This window comes from Zonotrichia leucophrys, chromosome 2, assembly GCF_028769735.1.
Source record: "Zonotrichia leucophrys gambelii isolate GWCS_2022_RI chromosome 2, RI_Zleu_2.0, whole genome shotgun sequence".
Classification (NCBI taxonomy): domain Eukaryota; kingdom Metazoa; phylum Chordata; class Aves; order Passeriformes; family Passerellidae; genus Zonotrichia; species Zonotrichia leucophrys.
In genome coordinates, this window is record NC_088171.1 from 107,537,714 (window position 1) to 107,554,478 (window position 16,765).

General features: G+C 39.2%; 1 protein-coding gene across 2 annotated transcripts in view; it reads right to left on the reverse strand.

Annotated features, from left to right (window-relative positions):
• Positions 1-12,191: 12,191 nt before the first annotated feature.
• Positions 12,192-16,765, reverse strand: part of SS18 (SS18 subunit of BAF chromatin remodeling complex) — a 42,721-nt gene continuing 38,147 nt past the window's right edge. For both annotated transcript variants that reach the window (XM_064706001.1, XM_064706002.1), the window contains 2 exons: positions 16,400-16,533; positions 12,192-14,270 (listed from right to left, as the gene is read on the reverse strand). In XM_064706001.1, the coding sequence (XP_064562071.1) occupies positions 14,244-14,270; positions 16,400-16,533 (161 nt within the window). In that variant the 3' untranslated portion in view covers positions 12,192-14,243. The remainder of the gene's footprint in view (positions 14,271-16,399; positions 16,534-16,765) is intronic.

The window sequence follows — 16,765 nt, forward strand, 5'->3', positions numbered from 1 at the left end:
TGGAAGGTGAGGAGGGGATCTGCCATGAAACTCAATGCCAGAGGGATGTGGAAAAAGTCACATAGACATGCCTGCACCCTGGCTAGGGCTGGGGGTAGATGTCCTGGGGTTTTCTAACCTGCCCAGCCCATCCTAGATGGGTTTCAGACATACACCCCTGGCTTCCTAATTAAGGCAAAAGTCACAAGAAGAAGTTTCCCTCTTCTGCAGTTGTTTCTGTCAAAGGGAAAGATTAGGTTGACTATAAATGATATTAATGTTGTCCTTAAAAAGTCATAAGGAAATCTGCTGTAAATCAGCCTGTTATTCCCCTGGAATACAGAAATGTGTCTGTTTGCTTCCCAAACAGTCATTTGCTGCAGACAAACTGAGTAAAAGGAAATATATGGCACCAAAAAGTGATTGAGAGAGTGGGAGAGTTGGGAAGCACTACTGGAGCAGCAAAGCCAGGGCTCTCCTGCAGCCCCATGTTCAATAGCAGAGTGCAGTAGGTGGTTCTTGGATTTGTCATTGTTATGGAGCTGGTGAGGTTTAGAAGAGTCACAACAAAATTTTCATTTTAGAAGTTGTTTTGTTCCCATATCGAATTAGCTGTATTTCCCTTTTGTCGTTGTCATTTATGAGAATATTGACAGATAAACCAATGTTTGTTTTGCTAAGCTCATTTTCTCTTCCTACCTACTTCCCCTCTGAAATCATGAGGTGAACTATTTGCAGAAACAATATATTTGATAAATAAACTCCTTTTCCTTTTCACAAATTATCTGGGAATAGACATTGATTTTTTATTACTTTGTTCATTATCTAAAGCATTTGTCAAATTCTTTCCAATAAAATTCCAAACCATGCATTGCTGTCACAGCTATCATTAACAGTTTGACTTAGTGATTTACTTTCTGGAGCCGGATCTTGAATAATTCTTCATGTCATTTCCAAATCCCAAAGACACTGTTAATTTGCTTTGCAGGAGCATCTTCTAGTTCCTGCCATGCATCAGGATGACACTGTGCTAGGTGCTGCATAAAAGATAAAAAAAATTCTTATTCCAATACCCAGTCTAAGCCTAGAAGCAGCTGGATATTACCAGGAAAGCCAGAGCACAGCAACAGGTGGGTATGATGGACTCTGGCGCAAACAGTTGTCACATATTTTGTAGGCATTATAGCAAAGAAGTCTGCCGAAGCAGAGAATGAAAAAGCAATGAGGTATTTTTCTTAAATACTGAAATTATTTTGGTTTATTCATTGATCTGATGCTTACAGCCCTCTATATCATTTAATGCTGCTTGAGTTCTTCCCAGACCTTGCAGGCTAGCTGCAGGAATAACTTGGGTATCAAAATGTCTAGAGAAACAGATTTGTAGAGGTATTTGTAAACTCCATCAATATTTCTTGTAATTACATTTTCAGAGAGTAAAAGAGATTGCAAACGCAGTCAGAGTGAATATAAGAAAATGTACTTTCTCAACCTTTTAGCTTAAAAGTCAATTCCTAAGTTCAATGTGGAAGCATTCTCATTTTAACAGTAGTCTTCCTGCCTGAAAATGGAAGAGTTTGCAAAAAGAGATAGAGAAAAGACTCCACACATGAAGAATTTTCCCCATCATTTTTCAAGAGAAGCTTGCAGCTCTTTAAAAGTAATAATCATCATTTCAATATATAAAATCAAACTTAAGCAGAATCGGGCAAGAGCATATCATATGTGACTGCTGGGATTATATAATGGGAAAGTTCTCATTGATTTTATAAAGCGTTGGATCCCAGAGATTTTAAAATCAGGCACGAGGCTGACCCAGTTTGGGTGGAAAAAGCTCACAGAATCCCAGGGAAGTGCACAGCCCAGGGAGAAGTCTCAGGAGGCACTGTTATTTTTAACCTTTTAGACCTGCAAGACAAAGAATGAATTCTGAAAACTCTGGGTAGAAAAGAGGTACTTAGTTTTGAAATTTTAGAATCCTCTACCCCCTCTCCTAGATCCTGACCCTGGAAGAAAACCTGTAGAGCAAACTTTTTTTTTTATTAAAAAAATTTGGTGTAGACCGAAGCTGGCATTCTACTCATCCCTCCACAAGCAAGGAGGACAAAATGAAAACATTTTCTAGGATGCGATAAAAGAAAGAAAAGAAAGATGCAAGGTTAGACCACCAAAGCAGAAAGGGGTCTTGTTTTAACTGAAATCAAGAAACTTAAATTTATAGCCAACATGGTAAAGAGAAACTATTGAATACTGAAACTTACTCTCAAAATTAACATTTGAAAATTGGTCTAAAAAATGCTGCAGTTTCCCAGTGATTAAGTGTGCCTCATTAGATGATTCAAACAAAACTTGACCTGGACAAATATTCTTTAGAAATTGTAATTGAATTTTCTTTCAACATACAAGAAGATTTCAGCCTTTCTTATAAATATGAAGGGATCATTATCTGAGTAGACTCTATTACAGGTGCTGAACAGCATTTCAGATACAAATTTATTAGCAGTGGAGTAATGTTAAACAGGTGTTAGTGTTTTGAATCAGGTGAGGATGAGATGCTTGTGTTGGTACCTGATCTTATCATACCACTGCACAAATTTTTAGTTGCTCTGAAATGGGAAGAGGACTGAGCAGACCTTTTTTTTAGCAATTCAGTTACATGGTACTAGCTATTTGTATATGCTTCTGGCTTGAAATCCCCACCACTGTTTCAGCCTCGTTTCATCACCTGAGAAGGTAGACTAGGGCTTCAACACACTTCCTTGCTTTCATCCCTAAGAACAGGATGTACAAACAGAAGCAGAGCAAGGATGGATACCTTGGGTCTAATTTCCAAAGACCCTTCTAAAAGCTGGGACACAAATTAGGATGGGGAGCACCCAGTGAAGCAGAGGTGCCAAAACTTGCTGGTGCATGATGACCTCTGTAGCATCTCCCACACTCATTTCAGGCATGCTTTTATTGGCCAGTGTGGAAATTTTACAATATGGGACACTGGAGGAGCTTTGGCCAGCGACAGGCAGGAGAACCTCTCTGGACACAAAGCACAGCCCTCCCTCATCCTTTCCACTCCTGCCCATGCTGGGATCTTCCCCAGTCAGCCCCAGCCTGCCAGGCTCCGTGCAGGCAGGACTGGCAGCTCCAGCCCTGCAGAGCACAAGGCTCCAGCCCCAGGTGTTTGCTGCTGGCACCTGGGGAGCAGCAGCAGCTCAGCAATGGGCAGCTTTGGGCCGTCCTGTCTGGGTTATCCCCTGCATCTGCTGTCTCTTATTCTTGCCATTCTGTGCCTGTCAGGTGTCCCAGGACAGTACTGCTGGCAAGAGCTTGAGAGATTTGTCTTGTTGTTTAGGTTTAGGTTTTTTAAGGTTTTTTTTCTGCTCAAGCCAGATGAAATTCCGGATTGTGTCCAAGTCCTGGCACAAATGTGAAGGTAAGGCACTGCAGTACTGGCAGAAGGCGGTGCCTTAAGCTGGTACTGCCAAGGAGGACACGGGCAATTTCTCAGATGGAAATCACTGGCCTCACAGCCATATTTTGTTAACAGAGCTGAACATTTCTCATTCAGTGCAAGCTGGCTTTGTTTGAGTCCTACTTCTGAATTTCAGTGGCAGAAAAACAATTCTAAGTCACTGCCTCAGAAATTAAGTTTTGAGGGTTTTTTACATAATAACTTTCTCTAGCTCTTGCACAATTTTACCTTCTTTATCTACATATATTAATGTTGTCACCTTAGCCCAAAAGTCAGCATTGCAGTCCTGCCCTGCTGATACTCAGCTATCTGCTGAAAGACACAACACAAAGCACAAAACTGTAGAAAGGAGCTTGGACAAACTTCATTCTAACGCAAAGACTCAGATTTCATTGATCTACAACTTGACATTCAGTTCCTGCAACTGAATAGAAAAAAAAGGCATTTATAACCTATTAAAAACCCAAGGATGATTTTAGTCTTTTTTTTTTCTTGTTGGAGAAATCAGTCTTTCAGAATAGCCTGGGAGTTGCAAATAAAAAAGAACTTTGCTATGTTTATTTAGAGAACCTAACCCCTTGGAGCCAGCATTTTCACTAATGCATTTTACATTAGCGGGCTGCATCAGGAAATCCTGACTTTTGGTGCCAGGGGGGTAATTAATATCAGATCATGTTAGCAAAATGGTTGTGTTTATGTGGGAATGAGGACTGAGCTCTAACTGGCAGGGTTTGAAGTACTCAACTTTTGCTACGAAGCTTCCATGACTTGCCAGGATGGGATGTTGAAAGAGCTAGGTCTTCATAACTTGGTAGAGCTACAGCTGCTGAGGAGAGCTGCAGCCTTTAGGATTCTGTTCAGAAACCTTTAAGGGGCTTCTGAAGAGTCTTAAGAGTGTGAGATTGGAGGTAACATGCAAATTGTTGTTTTGCTCCCATGGTCTCAGATGTGGCATTAAGTGCCCAAAATAGGCACACTAGGATTGTCATTTCCCAGTGCATCCTACCTCCATTGCTCCCAAATCCCTGTGCTTACTAGACAAGGAGCATCCATAGGTGGTACAAATGCATTTTATCAGCACACCTTGCTTTTGTGCACACATCAGCCAGCATGGTCCGAAACAGGAATGGGTCAATTAAGGAGTTTTGAAGCCCAGTTTCTCCTGAGCTCTGTGTTTTGCAGGGGATCTGCAGTGCCACTCCAGTGTTCCCCACTCTTGGAAGTGCAGGTCCCCCTGCACTTAGTACTCACCTGCTCTGCACACTGGCTTCTTCTGAAAAGAAGGAGGAAGCATACAAGATCTTTAACTCCTCTTCCTCCCAACTCAAAGCCAGGGTATTCAGGGAATGGGAACTCTGCTCATGATGGTGATTCAGCCTCCTGTGCTAGCACAGGCATGGTCTGCAGCTCCAGCTGGGCCAGCTCCAGCTCATCTCCAGCTGAAGAGGATGATGGAAGGGTATCCTGAACAGCACTATGCTCTTAGTATCAAAGAGAAAAAAACTACCGAAGACGGTTTGAGCAGCCTGATCTAGTGGAAGGTGTGCCTGCCTGTGGCAGGGGGATGGAACTATATGACCTTTAGGATTCCTTCCAACCCAAGCTATTCTTTGATTTTAAGATGGTGCCCAAGAACAGCCTATTTAGTAAAGACCTTGGTTTTACACCTGCCCAAAAATCACAGTTTCTTAGCACCAGTTAGGAAACTTGGAATAAAGTTTAATAAGGTTGAAAATCGCTCAAGAGAACAGGATGCACTGAATCATAACATTACAAATTGGTGTAGGCAAAGTTTAAAATTAAAGGATGCTTTCTGAAGTTGAAAAGAAGAGTGCAACTGAATAAAAGCAGCAACTGATGTTCAAAATGGGTTTTATCTGCTGGTTTCCCAGCATCCATTTCCATGGGATGTGGCAGCTGGCAGGTTCTCTGCAAGACCATTTATTTACTCTCTCCCCATCTCTCTCCTTTGCTGGAAGTTCATTACTCCCTCAGCGCTGGTGGGGATTAAAAGTAAAGGTGTAATCTATGTTAGATCTAATATATGTTTTGTACTATAATGAGCCAATATACTATTATGGATCTTGTGGTCAGCTCACTGTGTTTGATAAATATGATCAATAGATGTTATTCCCCTCTGAGATGCCCCCACCATCATCCTTCCATACTCACCTCATGCCAGTAGTCATTTGGGGATAATTATCCCCACCAAGATCCTACCTCTAATGTGCCCACTGTCTTTCCTTCTGTCATAAATTGGCCTGATAAGATAACAAATCTGAACTCTATTGCTGTTATTGCTGTTATTTTACTAGTTCCTTGATCCTAGAATAGGGCTAGCAATCTTCATGGCAACAATAGTAAAATTCTATGTACCTAATGAATTTCTCCTCATCTGGTATTTGTGTAACTGATTATTCCCACCTAAGTCTAGGAACAATGTCCTAAGCTTGAATCCTCTTCAGCAACACTGCCTACAGCTTTTCTTCCCTGAGAAGTAATGGATTAGCTCTTCTTTTTTTTTACCAGTATCTCTCAATAATTATAGTCCTGTTTGTTGCTTGCCTTGATTTTATTTCAATGTGTTCTACTGTTATTTTAAGCCAATTCCTAACAATAAGTGCCTTCAGTGCTCCTTTGTTTGAAGGCACTGATGAGCTCTTGATCCTCCATATTGGGATAGTTTGTACACCTACCATAGTGTAATTTTCTTTAAGGACTTGCCAGCTCTTCTGAATTTCTTTACTGTTTTTTCCCCCATTAAAGTTTCCTAGGGTAAAAATCTCACCATGACGGCTGCATTTGGTCTTTTCCAACTTGTTGTTGCCATGCATTCTCAACTGGTAAATCTTCCATGCCTCAGAGAAATACCTTATTCACTGATAAAGCATCTCCTCTCTTCAATTGTAAAAAAAGATGTGTGTATGTTAATGTTCGAAACCTGTAAATAAATAAATAGAACTATCAATATCTATTTGTGCACAAGATAGTGGAAAGAAAGGTGTTCCAGTTTGAGCCAGTGAGGTCGGTCAGTGCATCTGTGAAAATTTAGGAGTCTTCATATGAAAGGAGTAGCAAACTCTTCTTGTTGATGGAGTCACAGGTGCTCACAGTGGTAAAAATGGAATACTCAGTGCTGGGATAGGTTCCACACAACTTTACAGATTTTTTCAGGCAAAATTTGCCAAAGCAGATTTTGCTGTCCATCTTCCTTGCAGTAGACTTTTTCACTCTTAAGTCACCAGTCAGTGAGCAACAGAATCAAACCTCTTGGGCACCCTCTCCCTCACACGCACTGTTGCTTGGAATATGCTGTGATCTTTTAGAAACTCATGGAGCAGTTCACTATACAGGTCTTCACCCAAAGACCCTGCTTCCAAATATAACGTAAGTTCACTAATCCATGGCTATCTCTTGGGCTCAGAGCCCACTCACAGCAATGGAGAAAGCACTCTCAAAACACACACCATGTCACAGATATCTCACAGTATCTCCAGCAGCAATTCTGCCTTTGCATCCTTATCAGGCATCCAGGAGAGAGTCTTGCCTGTTACCCTTCTAGATGAGTATGGTCAAAAGGTAAGGTGTTGTGGCTTACAATAACAAACAGATGGCCAACATGGTCCCACTGCTGTATGAGAAACAGCAGCAGAGGAGAGAACTTAATATTCATCTATATATACAAACTGTCTGCACTACTGATGCCATAACATGGGGTAGCCTAGAAGTTACTGAGTGATTGGATCAGCCTGTTGCAAGGACACAACCACACGCTCACCAGCACCACAGCATGCTCCAGCATCCTCCTGCAACAACTCTCAGTGATAAGCAGGCAGCCCAAAAGGTGCTTTGACCCACGAGTTCACTCTTACCAAGCAGCTGATACAAGCTGGACGTGCAGCCAAGTGCCAAGTGAGCAGCTGCTGTCAGTGGTCACTCAAACAGTGACAATGGGAAATCCTGGACAGCCGGTCACCTCTGTCGTGCTTGGCCCACAGATCTCAGGCCTGCCACATTTTAAACTCCAGATTTCTAAACAGTCAAAAGAACTACTGAAGCAGTCAAATCAATTAGTCTCATGTTCCTCGTCAGCAGATTCTCACATAAGACTCCTGCTTTTCTGCCTTCCTTTTTTGCAGCCAGACAGGCAGAAAACATGAAGCAATGTGAAACTGATGGGCAAATAACACGGGCAACTTAGAACTAAGCTTCTGAGGCTAGAGAGTATCGGTGCTGTCTTTACAGCAGCAGCTGTAACAAGCACCGATGAACACGAGCTCCATTAGACATGTTTGCATGCACACAAGGTGCTTGTAGCTGTGACAGATACCCTCGTACTCACCACGTATCTATTTCGGTCCTAAAACCAACCTCTTGCCATCAACCAAAAATGCTGGGGGATACAACAGAAATGTTCATGCTGCCTCAGGTTTGCCAAATGCACTTTTCCTGAGCCTACATGGACACTGAAGCAGGAAATAAATCCTAAGCCAGTGTCACTCTAGCAAATACTTCGTCATACTCAGATGGGCTGGATCTCTGTGCTTATGAAATCAGAAACTCTAGGGTTTATAGCCAGAACCCTTTTTACACACCAGTAAGCTAAGAAGGCATTCCAGGATAGAAGGCAAACATTTTTGCCAAGCTGGAAACAGTGTTGTGAGCAGATAGATACACTTATCTAGGTGCCCAAATTTAAGAGCTAGCTCTTAGACAATCTGCATCCTTGCTGGGATGAAAAAAAAAAAAAAAAAAAAAAAGAGACAGAGATTCTGATCATTAACCTTTGAGACTGACGCTGCATCAACTTGCCAAAAAACTACCTTAACAAGTAAGGCCATAATTAGCATTTAGAAAGAAACTCTAAGAACTGGAGCACTTGTTTACATTGTAGCCCTGTGGAAAGAAAGTCTAAAGGCTATGGGCTGAGAAAAGCTACATGTAGAAAAATGTCAACGTGGCAACTTAATACCGGAGACCAAAACTTCTTGACTTGAAATTTGCTAAAAGCATCAGGAAGTACAACTGATGAAACTTAATTTCATAAAAACAAAATCTGTGTTTCTACCAAGCCTGCCCTCACAAATGGTATTTTTCTATAAAAGTATCTGTAATGAACCTGTGTCAAGATGCCAGTGCACTTCTGGCAACACCAACTGCAGTAGGTGATTAGAATTTATGCTGTGTAAAATTAACTGTGAGATTAAATGAAAATTATGAACCAAAATGCAAAAGCATTTATATGGCAATTCACCTACACCATTTGTTTAAAAAGTGCCAAGGCAAGTGAAAATAACACAGTGCCCTGAAGAGTTCACAGACTATTAGGTCTGGCTATTCCAGCAACTTCCTTTCCAGCCCCACAGCTCTTCCCACCAAAAACCCCAAGTGTACCTCTGTGAAGCCACTGACATACCAAAACTACCTTCATTTCCTAAGACCAACATTTGAATAGTTAAGAGAAAATTAGAACACTTTATCTATGGAAAACAGAAAAATCTCTTGTAAAATCATTAGATCTCAAGCAGGGAAAAACAGACATTCTGCTGGATTAGTCAGAATTTTCCTGAAAAATTGTCATGGGAAGCTTAAGAGAGTTCAGTGAAAGTACCCAGCCAGCATCTGGCAAGACTGAAATGTAAGTATTTCACTATTCACATTATTTTGGAGATATATTTCACCATAGCAAAAAAATAGCTTTCTGAATAGGACATTGCTACCCCAGTTCAGCTCCAGTTTGATATTGGAACATACACCAAGTCTTCTGCTAGTGCTGCCTACTCCCAGGTTTTGCAGAATGACATTCTAAGTGTGACAATTGTAAAAAAAATCAAAATATACTCGCAACATTTACTGTCAAGGCACCAACAAAGTTCTACACTCTGGAACACTGCTTATTGCACAAAGTTGTGGAACATGAGGTTTTAACATTCTTTCAAATTAAGCTTTTCATCTGCCCTAATTTAATTGTTTGTGTGAAATGAGGTTGCAGCAAAGTGGGGGTCAGACTGTTCTCCAAATAACAGCTGGTAGGACAAGAGTCCTATTCTCCCCTCACCAACTCACCAAAATACACACAGGGAGGTTTAGATTTGATATTTGGAAAAAGCTTCTCTTCCAAAAGGGTTGTCAAGTGTCAGAACAGGCTGCCCAGTGCAGTGGTGGAGTTGGCATTCCTGGAGGTATTTAACAGATGTGGCACTTGGGGACATGGGCGCTGGTAGAGCTGGCTGTGCTGCCCTCATGGTTGCACTCACTGGTCTTAAAGGTCTCTTCCAACCTAACCAATTTTACATTACTGTACATGTATCAAATTCACTTTTTAATCCTACTAAACCCATGGGATTGAGTCTGCAGTTCTGCATGCCCTAAGAAGCATTCATCAATTTCAAAGGTGCTGCTTTTAATTTTGGTCATGTTGTCTGTATCCATACAAAAACTACACTATCTGTTATTCACTGCTGGTTTACACATTCTGACATTTGAAATAACCCCAAACACTGTATTTGTCCTTGGCCATTTGTTACCCACTTACCTTTTACGTGAACTATCTTTTTGATATGGGAGAGAGAAGGTTGAACAATTCTGAAGTGAAAAGAATTCTTATCAGTGTTAGAGTACTTTGTTAAGCATTCCACAGCACAACTTTTCGAGTATTTTGGTAGCCCTGTGATTCCTGACACACTGAACAGAACTTTTACTGTATAAGCTGCTGGACTACTCCTGACAGCTAAATAGCTGGGTATGAGTAAAAAGGAATTATCTCACCCAGTACTGTATTTATAAACATCAGTGATTTCTTAAGTTCCGCTCTGTATGTCCCATTGCATTTCTAGTTTAAGTCCTGCATAACTTAAGTAGCACCACTTCCACCTCTTGTTGCTGTTGAAATACATGTTCTTTTCTCCAATTTATTTTCAGCTGTTAATCAGTGATCCCTAGAGAGCTCCAGAGTAACTTACTATCAACCTCTATTACTTGTGATACTTAGCATTTATTCCTATACTCCTTTTGCTGTCTTATCCCATTCCTAGTGCTTCACAGTCCTTACTCCATGCTTCATTTTTATGATGGCAGCTTCTCAGAGAACTTCAGGCATTGTGACCATAAAGATCAATTCCATCAGAGTGTGCTATGAGTTGTTACTATAACTCTACCTGACTGAGGGTCAGCTTTCATTGTTTTGAATATTTTTTTTTTAAATGAACATATTTAGCTTAGGTTGTTGGGTTTTTTTAACTTACTACTTTATCCAGGTATCTATTCATCTCAGAAGGTTTGTTTGGCTTCATTTCACAGGATTTTACTTTCATGCTTCTGTTTTATGATACAGCAATTGTTGTTCCTGTAGGGAAAGCCTGCTACTTTCTTTTTGAACTTCTTCAGTGCTTCTGGCAGAACTCCATCTAGACTTGCTGAAGTAACAGTTTCTCTTAATTTTGTAAATTTAAGTATTCTTTTTTTAAATCGAAAATCTGGTGGTTTTTTTTATCACATTGTAGTCTTTTAGCATCCTCTGTGGTAAAAACTGTACAAATACAACAGTATTTTTGCACTGAGGTCCTTGCCCCTCTTTAATCAGCTGCATTTTCTGAAAAAATCTATTACTTTACATATTTTAGAGTAATTTAGGTATGAAAATGGAAGTGTGTCTTTTGCAAAATGATACATTTAGCCTGCCTACAAAGCAGCACATTTGCTTTCTTACGGACAACACTGTGAAGTCAATTTCAACTGAAACAAGGAGCCAGCTTCTCTCTTCTGCAAGTCATTCACAGAGCAGAAAAGGAAATAAAACACTCTGAATACAGAAAACATACAACGGCAAAAATCATAACCCTATGATAAACAGAAGTCACTGAATGCATTAAACCCTCTTTACTCTTTTACCATTTTTATCATTTCTGCTCATGTGTTTGATTTGCTATGTCAGTCCTCCTCATTTTCTATAGTCTGACTGTAAAACGCCAGTTGCAACACCTTTTTTACTAGTTTCCTGTTGGCTGGACTGGATTTTATTTAATAAGGAAGACTTACTAAAATGAACTTTGTATTTTGCCATTTTCTCCTGGTCCTGTCATGCACTTCTGCTTCTTTTGTTTAGGTAACACACGTTCCTTTCTAATACATAGTTTTAGAAAAACAACTTCTGCATGGAGCTATCTCCTCTCAAGTTGTTCTTTTGGCATAGTATCAGAGGAATAAGGTAATTTTTGTCACCACCAATTAAAAAGTTTTACGAAACAGGACTGTTATAAAACAATTAAACCTTGCAAATGCAGTAGTCTCTAGGAGGGAAACCCTGGAGGAAATTCTGCTTATTAAAACTGCAATTTTAGTTTCCATTAAAAAGGAGAATAAGACAACAGAAGATGGGTTGGCAAGACAAATTATTTCTTAATGTCAGTTGAGCCTATTTCAAATGAGATAACGTATCTACACCAGGTTGGGTTCAACACATTTTTGCCTCGTCAACTCATTTATCTAATTCAGTCATCTTGATTATAGCCTCATGGACCTTCATTTTCAGAGAAAGAATTTCTTAACAAACAACCTACACAACATGCTGATTACTGAACAGTTAATTCTAATTAACTTGGCTATGGCAAGAGAATTTTGATAAAGTCCTAGACTGCAAATAAGGTCTGGTTATTCTGGCCAAACATCTTTAAAATCAAAACCCACAGCAGAGTCTCCAGATGAGACATCAGAGTGATAGGGATCTAATTTAAAGAAACAAATGAGAAAATTAAAATCACAAATAATTTATTCTTCCGTTAGAATTGATGGAGTACAGTTTTAAATAGCAATGAAGTACACAGTAGTGGAAAATTGGCACAGAACCTACAAGATTTTAATTCATAATAATGTTCCTCATGCCATATCTGTTCATACCTTGATGTGTATTTTCTATTGACTTTAAGAAAACTGTTTTCCTTTTAAAAAGGACGCACAAATTGAAAATCTTGTCTTCCATACATAATGTCACACACACTATGAACATGAGTCGTTTTTTTTATCCCCCTGAACGTTGATTGCAAACTGAAAAAACACAAAATATCATTTTACTCCTGGGTTAATTTTAGGTTTTATCATTTATAGAAGTTGCAAGGGATTTTTGAATGCATATATTTCTGCAGAATAGAATATCCATTTATTTATCTGATACACAGTTTTAGGGCAATTTCAAAACCAATTTTTTTGTGTACTGTTGTTATTGATCAAGGTGCTGCCTCTCTCACATGCAACACTATAAGCATTAATGCAATTCCAAACAAAATTTGGCATTTGCCTCACCAACAGGTTTTATACTTAATGTTATAAAACATCCCCTTGGTCTCATGTTAACCAATAAGAAAAATGGGCACAAACAAAAATGTCCCTTTTCTAATGTTATTAACTCCCAGTTAGGAAAGCTGTCCTGGTTCCGGCCAGGACAGAGTTAATTTCTGCAGTAGCCAGGAGGAGACACCTCATTTTCAGGGGACCCTTCCAGGCAGTGCAGCATGGGGTGGAACCGGGCTCTGCATGGTGAGCAATCAAGCACGTGTGAAGCCTTCACCTCTTTCTTGCACCCTCTGGCACTGGCATTGCTGCCGTTCCCTTCCTTTTGCTGTTTGCAGTAAATTGTTCTCCCAAGCCCTGATCTTTCCCTTTTGTGCCTCTGATTCTCCTCTCCAGCCTGCCACAAGGGAAGGGGAGGGAGAGTGGGGAGCAAGCGAGCAGCGTGTGGCTTGGAGTGTGTCAGTGGGAAGACTAAAATTGGGGGGCACCATTCCTAAACCATGACAAAAGTTTAGATAGGTTTTACAAAGTCCTCTAGGCTATTGTGATACATACAAATTATTCAACTAAAGGTTAAAATACACTTATACAATACAGTCCTGTTCTCCATATTCTTTTTCAAGTTCTTTGCATATTCAAGCCAAGTAAAATTAACACTTGTCATTTTCTTTGTTATTGCAATTATTAAGAAGGATTACAGCTTGCTTATGCAAAGCTCTGACAAAACACTTGAGAAATAAAACCCAAACGTTTATCTTGTTACCCAAAAAATGTTGCAGAAAATTGTCAAACTATGTTAGAAACAATTTTTACAAAACCGCTTCACTCAGAAAAATTGGAAAGCTTACAAAATTTATCTTTGCACAAGACTATATTACACTGTCCTTAATTATGTTCCCATTTAGATAACTGGGATTCTCAATCTTTGTATGTGAACCCATCAGTGACATAGAATGCTCTCCATCTTTTCACTGTTATCTTTATTGTACACCATTTCGAGACTAATACAATCAAGCATTTACCATGCCCTACCCATTTTAACAGTAGATTTGTTATCCTGCCCAGCGAGTAGTGTACTGTCTTGCATATTCATCACATGTAAAACATAATATACAAAATATTGCTGCTGTAAAAAGTGTGCATTTCCCCTTTCCCCCTACAAAAAAAATCTGTGGAAAAAATATTAAATTCCCATAACCTTCATAAACATACAAAGCTGTTTGCACCTCTCAGTCTGTAACAGTATATTTGACATACAGTTCTCGACTCACTGCAAATTGTTATGTCACAGATTTTCTGTCCAATATTGCCATCTAGAGTAGAGATGTGAAACTAGTTTCTGAGAATCTACAGTCTTTAACAATTAACCCATAAAGACTGTATACCATAAAACAGCCACAAGATTTTTCCAAAATCTAGATGGAATGGGAGGTTCTCATCTCAGGAAGATGTCCACAGTGCTGAGGAGAAAATATGGCTGCTAATAGATTTTGCCTACCGGAATGTGAGTACTTTTTCACTGTTGGTAATTTCCATATTGACCCTAAAAAAAATTCAAAATACATAATTAGACTACAATACATATTTTCCTGCATTTAAAGCTGCAATTGGAAGACCATCCAAATAAACTGTGATATTAAAAGATGGAAACTAATACAAGTAAATGATATACTGATATGAGTAACTAGCGTAGTTTCATCTCACTAAAAATACTTTGTGCTTTAATGCAGAAGTAAGACCAAAGATATGAATTTAAGGCCAGGAGCCTGATTTGATCAAAAGAGTATACCTTTATATTCAATAGCCTGCTGTGAAATCAGTAGAACATCATTAAAAAAAAAAGATGGGGATTATTTCCCACCTAAACTCTGAAAATTATTTCAAAAAGTCAAGGTCACCAAAATTCAAAGTAATTTAGGAAAGTAACCATGAAACAAAGGTACCTAAAATTATTACTCTATCAAGCATTACATGTATTTCAAAACCAAGGCACATCCTGGTGAACACTAACAACCCAAGTCCACATATCCTACAGGAGGCAATTATTCCACAGATCTGATACACAGAATTACCACCCTTACTGATATTCTCTATATCTTTTGACAGAATGTCATGTACTGCAGAGGTGGACAGAGGTGAAAGCATCAATGCTGTAAGCTTACCATGATCCTTCACCACAGGGTTCAAGGCTTGCAGAAAGAAGTACTGTGCTAGGAAATGAGCATGATCCAAACTGATCCTGCCACTGTTCCATGTAAAGTACTACCACAACAACGTAGTGTTTTACATTTTAGTTTTATGTTGCAATGTCAGTTATATTCCATTATAATATAACAATCAGTCATGAAGAAGAGTTTCACAACAGCTGCCAGATGAGAATTTAAGCAGCACAATTCCTATAGGAATGGTCAGTATGAAAGAGAGGTCTTCTATAATTGAATTTCCCAGTGGAACTTACAAGTGCACAAACTGGAGGAGCACAGCCTATCTACAGAGAGGGCTATCCACCTCTACTGCAAGGAAAGCTGGAAAAAACTCAGCAACTGTGATTAAGTTTCCTTGACCCTATACTGGCCGCAAGCAAAGAATTCTCCTGTAGCTTATTGTTTCCAGAGGAAGGTACTGGTTCAGTGCATAAACATTTTATCTGTTAAATAATTAAAAGCAACTGCATCTCTAAACTACCACACAGAGAGTTTGTTCCTTCTTCTTTGTCTTTTCTAATTTCTCTAGAAAGAAAGCCAACTGTTCTTCAAAATTCTGGGCAATTCTCACTTCCTCAGAGTAGTTTTTCTTGAAAGTTCAACTGATCTTCTACTGACATAACAGGATTTTATTTAAACATTAGAACCTCAAATTTATAATTTAGTTAATCTTAACATTATTTATACCAAGGAAAGTAACAGTGTACATTTTAATGACGTTTCTGAATGATTCATAGTGAAAAGTTTGGATTTTTAAAAGTTAGTACCTTTTACGGGGACAAACCTGTTTCATCCTTTAATTTGAAGACAGCTCTTTTACATGAGCCCTTCACTACAACTCCAGCCCAATGTTTTGGTGGTAATTGTTTGTTTGTTTTAATCTTGACTTAGCAGTGATAGGAATGAAGCAGCTGATTTTCAGGTCACTTCCTTCCCATGTTCACTGCCCCCTTATACTGCTCAGAGAAAATCTGTGCAAAAACAAGTTCATGTCTCCCCATAAGCTCTGCAGCTGAAAGACCTCAGCTGCACGCCTCAGGTGCTTCTGCAACTGAGGAGGAAGATTATGATTAGGATTTGTGTTTGTGGAAAATAAATTCAACCATTTCTATTGCAAAGAAGTAATGAAAAATGATCCACCATGAGATTTGGAAACCTCATCTTTCATATTAGTCATTCACCATAAGGCTATGAAACACATCACCTTAATTTCTAACATCCAAAAACACTGCTGGGAAGACCTCACTTTGCCAAATTGCATTAAAATTTAGCAAACTCAGGAGAGAATGACTAATCACAATTCCATACAAATGATTCTTGGTAACTCACCAAGAAATAAACTCCATGAGAATTGTATGTACATACCTGAAAGACCATGTCCTAAAATTCCTTAGTTTAAATGTCCAGAATCTAAGATTATTAAATGAGTGTGTAAGAATCACAACTTGCTCATCAAACAGAAGAATACCTGGTCATATCCGTAAGGCCTCTGCTGTGGTGGTTGTGGTGGCCCAGGCTGTGTGGGTCTGTATCCCCCATACTGTTGTCCTTGTCCCTGTGGATAATTGGGATACTGAGGCCCTGGACCACTCTGGGAAGGACCTGGGGATCATTAAATTAAAAAAAAAAAAAAAAAAAAAAAAAAAAAAAAAAAAAAAAAAAAAAAAAAAAAAAAAAAAAAAAACCAAAACAAGAGTGCTTAAGATGTTGGAAAAAAGAGAACAGGAAAAACACTGAATTTTACAGCTAAAACCACTGAATTTTACAGCTAACCAGGACTAAGAAATACCACTACTATGCAATTACGTCTTTTGAGTGTCCTACCTCCCTCCCC